The 10764-nt window shown below is 38.1% G+C and overlaps 1 protein-coding gene across 1 annotated transcript; it reads left to right on the top strand.

Annotated features, from left to right (window-relative positions):
* Window positions 1–100: 100 nt before the first annotated feature.
* On the top strand, window positions 101–10324 carry cks1b (CDC28 protein kinase regulatory subunit 1B). Its single transcript, XM_062047552.1, has 4 exons — window positions 101–254; window positions 1820–1886; window positions 1956–2083; window positions 9752–10324. The coding sequence occupies exons 2-4, from the start codon at window positions 1828–1830 to the stop codon at window positions 9796–9798; spliced, it is 234 nt and encodes a 77-aa protein (XP_061903536.1). The 5' UTR covers window positions 101–254; window positions 1820–1827; the 3' UTR covers window positions 9799–10324.
* Window positions 10325–10764: the final 440 nt, after the last annotated feature.

Here is a 10764-nt window from a genome sequence, read left to right as displayed (position 1 = left end):
ATTGGACGGCGCAGTTCTATGACGTCATCATCCAGCGATGGGAGAATTCCACCAATAGCAAGAGGGCTTCTCGGCGGTGTCAACCAATGGGAAGAGGCCAGGTCCATTTGAACGGTGAAAAGCGGGCTTTGTAACGTTTTTTTTTTGTGGGAACTGGAAACAAAGGGAGTGGGACTACATCGCTCACGGAGCACTCCAAAAAAAGCGTCAAACTTCGAACGTTTACTTCAGACGAATATTGGCTACCATTTAAGGTATCTTATATGTGTCATTTGTTTTCTCACTAAGCAGCTGACGTGTCTTGGCAACTTTTAAGCTGTGAAGTAGACATTTAAACGGCTGTTAGCCTGCTAGCCTAAATAAGCTAAGTAATACAAGCCACGTAGTATCAGTAAATCATGTCAACTTTTCCTTGTTTTACGTTAAAGCTTTACTCTTTGTTTGTGTGTGATTTAGGGATAAACACCTTCCACGGCACACTGAGAATACTGATGGTTAAGTTTATATGTAGACTGCATAGGTCCGAGAATGATCTCATTGTACAGATAACCAATCCTACCATTTAGAAATCATTGATTGTGTTACAAATTGATAACAGAAAGTGAACGTTTGCAGGCCTCGAATTTTAACTTTTTAAGGTCATGGCGAGTGTTGTCTTAAAGGCAATTTTAATGTTTCTGAGGGAACTCTCCTGAAGGAATCAGTACTATCTATCTAGGTGTAGTTCTGTTAAGTACCAATCGTATATATGGAAACACTGGTATCTGTGCCTTTTTATAGAATGTGTAGACTTATTTTTAAAGTAAATATATTAAGTTAAAGTACCAATAATTGTCACACACACACTAGGTGTGGCGAAATTATTCTCTGCATTTGACCCATCACCCCCTGGGAGGTGAGGGGAGCAGTGGGCAGCAGCGGTAGCTGCGCCCGGGAATCATTTTTGGTGATTTAACCCCCAATTCCAACCCTTGATGCTGAGTGCCAAGCAGGGAGGTGATGGGTCCCATTTTTAGAGTCTTTGGTATGACCTGGCAGGGGTTTGAACTTATAACCTACTGATCTCAGGGCTATATATATATATATATATATATAATATTTTATTTATTTATTGCTGCTTGTATTTATTTATTAGATGCCTTTTACTGAATATGTACAAGCACTGTTTTTAATATTATGTGACAATGCCTTTTAATCTAACTTTTTTTATTGGCATTTTCAAATAGACAGAAAAAAGTGCAAGTCGAAACAATACAATTTTAAAGTCAGTAAATTATTCACACCCTTTCCCTTAAAACCCCAACCACCCACCCACCCAGGTCACACCAACAAGGGACATATGGCACAGTCATATAGCAAGTAAGACGACAAAGACAGACACTTTCTCACACACACACACATACGGGGCCAGATACAAACAGGCTGAAAGGAGAGAGAGAAAATAGAATAATAATAAATAAAAGGGAGATTATTCCTCATCTGCGTCTGGGCATAAGTCAAGAGAGTTGACATACAGCAAGAAAGGACTCCATTAACTTTCAAACGCTTGAGCCGAGCCTTTTAGCGAAAACCTAAGTTTTTCCAGTTTTAAATTGTAGAGAACCTCTCTAATCCAACGACCGTGTGATGGGGGGCGAGCCAGCTTCCAATTAAAAAAGATCAATCGCCTGGCCAGCAAGGTCGTAAAAGCAACAGCATGTGACAATGTCTTTTATACTGTATTTTGTTTGTTTTATGTACTGTATGTCTACTTGGACGTTGGAGTCTGCAATAACAAGTTTGATGATGATTGATGACTAACGTATCAATTCTCATTTAGGCGTCAACATGTCCCATAAACAGATCTACTACTCTGATAAGTATGACGATGATAAATACGAATATAGGTACGGGTGGCTAATGAGCACGATTTAATTGATGTCACTCAGTCTGAATCCTTATTTCTGTTGTTGCAGACATGTCATGTTGCCCAAGGATATTGCAAAGCGTGTGCCAAAGACCCATTTGATGTCAGAGTCGGAATGGAGGAACCTGGGGGTCCAGCAGAGCCAGGGTTGGGTGCACTACATGATCCACCAGCCAGGTACAGAGTGCTTTAAGTTGACATACACCTACTGACACCCAGCTAGCTATTGACGTAGCATGTTTTGACATCCATACATCAATTTTCTACTGCTTGTCCCTTTTGGGGTCGCTGCATTCGGGCGGAGGGTGGGGTACACCCTGGACAAGTCGCCAACACAGACACATTCACACAATAGTTTGACATGACAATCTCAAATGATAGATGCAATAATAGTCCAATTCTTTCACATAAAGCCATATATAGTGGTCAGACACATTTTAGCTTGAGTTTAAATAAAATATGGTCGTCTAAAATGAACAAATACATGTTTTTAAACCAGGCTATCGTAGCTTTATTATTTTTGTGTTTCTATTTTTAAATGTCTTTGGGGTTTTAATGCAACATACACAAATTGTCTAGGTATATGTGTACAATTTTCAAAATTCATTTAATTGAAACCAGTATTATCAGACAGGTCCTGTTGAGACAATTTCAGTGATATAGGTATAATTTTCCTGTGATAAAAATTACAGTGTTGGCGCTAGGAATATTCAACATGTACATTTTTGGGGTCCAACTTTTTTGTAATCGTTTTGAAAACAAATGATAGATGTATGCATTATCCTGTTATAACTCACATTCTATATAGTGTTCTGGAAAAAGGTTGTCATAAATGTTACTTAATTCATTACAAAAATAATAAGAGAAAACAAATGTTTATGCATATGTAAATTCAGTTATAAACATTCATTCACTTTCTTTACTTCATGGATCTAAACTTTACTGCTGCCGGTATTTTTTTTTGTATATTTTCATTTAATAAGTTGTAGGTGTATTTATTTCAGTATAAAAATGTAAAGTTTTTTGCTTCGGTCATGAAATGATAATGGTGTGCCAGGGCACACATGCATATGACTAATTTAAATGATTATTCTCACCTGTATGTAGATCATCAGTCGTTTAAAAACCTCCACATCTACACTTTCATGGCAAATAATGCCAACAAACTTTGCAAATTTGCAAGTTAGTTTCAATGTCATTAATACAGTGGCACTCGGTGCCTCTAGCATTTCAACTCTGGCTTCGTGATGGCCATAAGCTGTGTGTTCCCCTTTAAGATATGTGGGGTGAGTGACGTGTGTAAGTGAGTGGGCAAGTTAGGAGAGGGAGCGCTAGCATGTTCAGGAGTGTTAATAACATGGTGGGTGTCCGCTTGGCTTTGTGGAAAACATAAATAAAGAGTTGTAACAAATCGACGCCCACGTCATTCCGACCAAAGTGGAGGGTGTGTACCCCTGACAATATATCGGCCCTGGAGGGAAGGTCTCCCCTGCGCTCCTCGACCACGGTCTGGGAGCAGCCTCGTGAGGCTGGATCTTTGAAAATCAGTGCATAAAGGTCATAAAGGTGTTCTTTTTACTAGCCCGTTTACATGGCGTGCAAAACATCTTTCCATCTTCATAAGTGAGCCATTTGCTGAAAAGTGGCCCCTGAAGCCACTTTTCATTGAAGCTTTGCTTCTTGGGTTTATTGCTCCCCATGACGAAAATAACACGTGGGAGTCCTTATACAGAAAATGCAGTATTTGTGATTTGAAAAAACTTTCGGCGAATCAAACTTTTCAGAAATTGTACCGTAAAGTTCATTACTTTGAAGTCGACTAATAAAAATGCAATAAACGGGGACGAAAATTTGACTCGGCAAATATAAGCAAAACAAAACACAGTTTTGACATGGAGAAGGTCGGTTAAAAAAAATGCCAGTCCTTTCTGATTTCAATGCGTAAAAACACACAAAAAGTGCGTTAACGCCAACAGTGAGTTCATTATGGACTTTTTAACCCAGTGAAAAATGCACTAATTTATGGTCAACCTTTTTAATACAAAGTCAATGGGGCTCCAGATTTTAGGTGTGACCTACAATCACAACCATAACAATAAAAATATAATAGCTAAATAAACTAATGACAAAGTTGCACTTCAATATTGAACATGTAGGCAAAAGTTGAGTTGTACATCACTTGACTGACAATCAACTTAGGGCCTTCTTAAACAAAAGTGCAAAGTAACAATATAAACACTACAGTTTAAGCAGATGTGTTAACAGGTCATATGCAAAACAAAATGAAGTCTGGCAGATTCTGAGTGAGGAACACCCACGTGACAGCACGTGTAAATGCTAGTTTTATAACCGTATTAAATGGCAGCATGTCTTTGGCGATGTATTTAACCACACTTTCTGTGAGCGCACGCCATTTTGCTCTGTTTTGTTTACACTGAATTGACATGTTCACCAAACACAAAGTGTTTGCACATTTGGCAAACTGTCTTCTCAGTGTTGATGGGCTCATCTTGTACCAAGGGCTTAAACTGAAATATTCCCACATTGCTGCGGTGGCATTTGGTTTTGTGATCATTTTGTCCATGTTAGCTAACTAGTTGCACTGTGTGATGCTAGCGAGCCAGCAAGCTGAAGTCAAAGACACTTAGTGAGGAAAAGATAATGCACCCCCTTATTTTCATTCCGCTATGGTACAAACGCGCCTTGCCGCTAAAAGTGACGAAAAGCGTGAATGCTCTTGAATCATGCACATGGCGACTTATCGACGTTGGGAAACTTACTGACTTTAAATTTCATTTAGCGTCTGTTAATTGACTAATCGAATATCGGCCCAGGCTAGGGCTGGGCGATATGGCCTTTTTTAATATCTCAATATTTTTAGGCCATATCGCGATACACGATATATATCTCGATATTTTGCCTTAGCCTTGAATGAACACTTGATACATATAATCACAGCAGTATGATCATTCTATGTGTCTACATTAAAACATTCTTGTTCCTACTGCATTAATATATGCTCATTTTAAACTTTCATGCAGAGAGGGAAATCACAACTAAGTAAATTTAGCAAAACTGTATTTATTAAACAGTTCTTAAGCAGTGGCACGAACATTCATGTCATTTCCAAAACAGAAAGTGCAAGATTGTCAGAGACATTTTAAAACAAGCTATAAGTGCACTTTTGTGCATGATGACACACAAGATATTTCAATACGTGTCACATAAAAATGAGCTGCATATCAAATAGTATATGTCCTACGGTGTTGATGTGGAAATAGTTGCTTCGGCATTTAGTTGGTGTGGCACCGAACGGAGATGTTGACATGTAAAGACATATTCCCGCTTGAAGCCAAACCACCGTCAGACGATGGACCCCGTGCTGTTTTTCTTGGGAATTAATTATTCCTCCATTTGTTACCAGATTCGCACCTTCTTTCTCTCGTATTACCACTCAAACCACACCGTTAGCTGTGAGCATCACAGCTAACGTTAAAAGAAGAGCAGGCAGCATCTTGAGAAAATGTCTCACCTATAAGCTACATGAAGGATCCCAGAATTAGTTGTATTTAATAGTTTGCCATATTTAGAAATCATATATTTCATATCAATCAGGCATCAAAACTATGACACCTGCAAAGTGAAAACCATTTCAGGTGACTACCTCTTGAAGCTCATCGAGAGAATGCCAAGAGTGTGCAAAGAAATAATCAGAGCAAAGGGTGGCTATTTTGAAGAAACTAGAATATAAAACATGTTTTCAGTTATTTCACCTTTTTTTTGTTAAGTACATAACTCCACATGTGTTCATTCATAGTTTTGGTGCTTTCAGTGACAATCTACAATGTAAATAGTCATGAAAATAAAGAAAACACATTGAATGAAGCGTGTCCAAACTTTTGGCCTGTACTGTATATCTATACGTATAGATATATATAGAGAGATAAATAGATGGCACCTGATGGCCATAAGATGTAACTGAGCTTTTTGTCCATATAGATTAAAAAATAGTGTTCATGTATGAGACCTAGGGCTGCCAATTATGGCCAAAGTAATAATTAAGATTGTTACCAATATTGTAATCATGATTACTGATTGTTAGGTAAAGCAGTGTTGGGGTGTGAACGTAATACCATCATGTCATTTGTAATGTCTAATAAAAAGGCTATAAACGTTATCCATATATTTAAAGACAAATATTTTTAATTCTTTAATATCAATTTGTCAGCTTTTTGTCATTACGTGATGCCTTTAATGTCTATTTTTACATTTTGATAGAGGGAGGTATATGTTTAAATTATTTTTTAAGTTATGTGCATGTAGATGCTGTATCGGGAGTTTGAGCAGAAATATGCCGTATAGGAATTAACTACACACAATAAAACATTAACACAATGCTGTGTCACATGAATGATTTTTGAAGTAATACCTTTGTGACATGAAAAAAACAAGTAATGTAAAAAAACATGGCGTTTACTTTTTGATATCAAAATAAAACACAAAGCAGTTTGGCTAATGAAGATGAAGTCTAATAAACAAACTTTGTCCTTCTCCAACGCCTCCTGTCAGTACAACAATTTGGCCAACAAAAAAACCCAAGAGTGACACCTCACATCGAATACACAGTCTTCACAGCCTTTGTTCAGTTCGATGAGATGACAAAATGTTTTAGCTAGTATTGATTTTATTTGAACACTGATACAGTTTGCAGTTAAATAAAGGACGAGTGAACATCCCAGTAAATAAACTAAAGACTTTATAAACAAGTTGTGACAACGTTCACGACACATCGCCTGCTGCATGTTTCCTCACTTCATTAACTCTCAGTCACAGCAGCTGATGAACGCTGTATTGAGGAAATAAAAGCAACATCAAAAAGTTTTCTCCGTCGCTGTATACTTTTAGTGTGGGGACAAGTGCGTCTGTCTCCAATATTGTCCACACCTGTCGCTATCTAAACACAGCAGTGCGCTTTTAAGCGCAAGCCGGGAAGCGAGGGAAAATGCCGTTAAACCAAGCGCTTGGCTCTGTTTACTCCGAGGGGAAATCTCCGCAGCAAAGTCTGTCCTTAGTCCGCCATGATTATCAAGCCAAACGACGCTAGTGCTTATTAGACTTAGACTTCCTTTTATTGTCATTTAAATATGAACTTTACAGTACAGATAACGAAATTTTGTTGCATTAGTTTGTTGTAGTGCAGCATAAAAGAGCAATAAGGTGCAGATATTACTGTACAGATAAATATATTGCACTTTTGCATATGCATCCACGTTTATGGATGTATGTTATATTGTCTTTATATTCCAGCGAGTTAATCTGTTTTTGGGGGGGGGATTGAGGGTATTATTATGGTGCATTCAAGAGTCTGATGGCCTGAGGGAAGAAGCTGTTACAGAACCTGGAGGTTCCGCTACGGAGGCTGCGGAACCTCTTTCTAGAGTCCAACAGTGAAAACAGTCCTTGGTGGGGGTAGGAGGAGTCTCTACAGATTTTCTGAGCCCTGGTCAGGCAGCGCCTTTTTGCGATTTCCTGGATAGGAGGAAGAGGAGTCCTTATGATTTTTTCCGCCGTCCTCACCACTCTGCAGAGACTTCCAGTTTGAGGCACTGCAGGCTCCAGTCCAGACAGAGATGCAGTTGGTCAGTAGGCTCTCTAAAGTGCCTCTATAGCAGGGGTGTCCAAAGTGCGGCCCGGGGGCCATTTGTGGCCCGCAGCTAATTGTTTACCGGCCTGCCACACATTCTGGAAATGCTATTGCAAAAATATAAAGATAGACAAAAGAAAAAAAGCAGCCTGCATGGCAGCTTTGTGTCAACATTGCAACTTTTTCTAGTTAGATTTCACCTCATTCTACTTTTTTTAATGTTTCTTTTTGTATTTTTGCAATAGCATTTCCAGAATGTGTGGCGGGCCGGTAAACAATTAGCTGCGGGCCACAAATGGCCCCCGGGCCGCACTTTGGACACCCCTGCTATAGAGGCACTTTAGATTTAGATTTTTTAATTTTTTTTAAGCAATGGCAAAAAAAGAAAAATAAAGATAGACAAAAGAAAAAAAGCAGCCTGCATGGCAGCTTTGTGTCAACATTGCAACTTTTTCTAGTTAGATTTCACCTTATTCTACTTTTTTAAATGTTTTTTTTGTTTTTCTTTTTTTGCCATTGCTTAAAAAAAAATCTGTTGTAATGAATTATTCACCTATTCAAGGCTCCAATTATTTCAAATATCTCACTTTAAAATGTTTTTTGTGGAAAATATTGCATATATTGTGTGGTTGCCATACAAAAACATCAAAAGAGCATAAAACAAACAAAATAATAGTTCAAACGTAAAATTGACAGATATATCTGAAGTTTATCTCGTAACTTAAGTGTTGAAAGTAAAAAAAACATACCGGTAATACAAATGTATCACTTTGAATGGGGCACCTTTTGTATCCTAAATATATTTAATGGGATTTTATTTATCTTTTCACTGTGATTACTCAAATAACAATGAATTAATATCAATGGGTGTCTTGCATTATTGATGTTTTTAAGGCTCTAATTACTTCACATCAAACATTGCTTTCTGAATGTTTTGGGCAGTGGGGGAAATACTGCATATTTCAGTTTTATTATAAAAAACAAAGTTGTCTTGACAGAAAAGGCATAAAACCTTTTTGTTTTTTAAAATTTTATATCAACCTAAAGTTGATATACTGAAAAGATTTACTGTAAGCGTTAAATAAAAAAAATAATTTGACTTGTTTTTAACATTTTAATGACTTAGACCCTTTATGGTCCCCGGGAGCCATAAAGGTACAAAAAAAACAAAATCCATATATTTTGTTATGATTTCAAAATGAAAACTATCAAAATGGCCCCCGCAGGCTTTAATTTTTCCGTGTGCAGCTCTCAGTGGAAAAAGTTTGGACACCCCTGCTCTATAGAATGGGGGGAGGGCGCTGTGCTCTTTTCATCAGACACAAAAAGTGCATGCGCTGCTGAGCTCTTTTTACAAGAGTTCCGGTGTGTAGGGACCAGGTCATATTGTCAGTTATCTGCACCCCCAGGAACTTGGTGCTGCTTACGATCTCCACTGCTGTGCCGTTAATGAAGATGTGCGCCTGACTTCGTGTTGCCTAAAATGCATTAATAAATGACGTTTTTCTGTAATAAAAAAATTAGACGGTATTACTAACCGTCTGGAATTTTATCGCAAATTATCATTATACCGTTTACAGTTTACCTTGTCCATTAACATGTAAAAAGTCTTGCTGCAGATGCCGTTCAATTTTTTAGGGCATTAGGGCAAATGACGAGGGGGTCGCGGCACGTGCCGCAGTTGCCGTGGTTAAATTCGAGCCCTGCGTATGTGTTAGTAATTTCTGGTGGGAAAAGGGGTAGGATTAAATAAGCTTTGCTTTTTCCTGCTCCTTTTAGGGCATGTAGGAGAAATGTAAATATGTGATGTCATATTTAAACCGTGTACATGATGGAAAAAAAATTGAACCTACCAACCAATATTTCGGGGTTGTTAATGGAAACCTTTTCACGTAAATCTATAAATTGATGTAGAAAAATCCCATATTTTTACCTCTTAGACACACATATTAAAGGTGTTTGAGAAATTTTCTGATGTTTTTTGGTGCTAAATTAACCACAGCATTAGTGCCACAAAGAACATGTCGCCGCTGGTCTGACATTTCCTAAAAAAACCAACTTAAAGCCTTGTCCAACTGTTTACTGACATATACTATTCATGTTTTGCTTTACCTGATAAAAAAACATTTTGGTCGATCTCCAATACACTAATTTAACTTACATTAAGTTCTTTCAACTCTCCTTTTCTTTTTGCCCTACAGAACCGCACATCTTGCTTTTCAGGCGCCCTCTGCCCAGCACTAAGTAAAAAAGCCTCCAATGAGTCCTACTACACAAGTGTTCTACATCAACCGACTTGAAAGTAGCCGCCATGCTGTTGGACTACAAAGCTCTTCTTGCGGGATGAGCGACTTGGAATTTTTTTTGGGGGAAGTGGATCATGTTGGACTAGGAGGGGAAACATAACTGTTGTGGCTCGTGGATGTGGAAGGAACGCCACCACGGGGGTATGAAGAAATGGGAAGAAAAAAAAAGACTTCTGCACAACTCTGCGGTTCGCAAGAAATTAACTCTGCTTGTGCTCAATCAAGCTTTGAGTGAGATGTTGCTGCTTGGTAGAAATGCCATTTTGACACTGAACATTATGACATCTGGCCATTTATTTGGCATGTGTATGACAAGCTGCTGTTACGAAAGGCGATTGATCCTCTTGTTCCCCCCACGCAAGAGCATTTACTGTATAACTGAATCTTGGCTAATTGTAAAGTCTGTCAGTGAGCTGAGCAGTATTTATGAATGTTGCCCTTTATGAAATAAATGTCAAACTTTTTAAATCTGTCTCCATTTATTTCCACAGTAACAGCCACACAGTACAATAAGATGCATTCAGGTAAACGAAATACATAAACTGCATAAAAATCGGGATGGGCTGCAAAGTCATCCATGGAATCTATAAAGTACACAAGTATGTTAATATATCCTAGTTGTAAGATGTTATTGTAGCTGTCCTCAAACTGTTTTGTTTTCCAAGTACCACCTCAGAAAACACTTGGCTCTCCAAGTACTACCATGATGACCAACATTAAAATACAGTAGCTTTGGAGGCCTAAATATTAATTAAAAACAAGGCAGAGATTTGATTAAAAAAGCCCATTTAATATTTTTGGCCCCTTTAACATTACAGTTTGAATAGTAACACTTTGAATATTTAAGTAATTCCCTGGCGTATGACTAGATCAGGGGTGTCAAACTCATTTTCATTGAGGGCCATGTC

The sequence above is a fragment of the Entelurus aequoreus genome, linkage group LG05, assembly GCF_033978785.1.
Source record: "Entelurus aequoreus isolate RoL-2023_Sb linkage group LG05, RoL_Eaeq_v1.1, whole genome shotgun sequence".
Taxonomy (NCBI): Eukaryota; Metazoa; Chordata; class Actinopteri; order Syngnathiformes; family Syngnathidae; genus Entelurus; species Entelurus aequoreus.
The sequence above is the reverse complement of the archived record's forward strand: the minus strand, read 5'-3'. Positions and strand labels throughout refer to the sequence as shown.

Excerpts from the sequence above, each read along its gene's own strand:
- cks1b (XM_062047552.1), top strand. The coding sequence starts at position 1,828 with ATGTCCCATAAACAGATCTACTACTCTGATAAGTATGACGATGATAAA. Across the intron at positions 1,887-1,955 it reads GATGATAAATACGAATATAG|ACATGTCATGTTGCCCAAGG; the intron begins GTACGGGTGGCT and ends CTGTTGTTGCAG. Across the intron at positions 2,084-9,751 it reads CTACATGATCCACCAGCCAG|AACCGCACATCTTGCTTTTC; the intron begins GTACAGAGTGCT and ends TTTGCCCTACAG.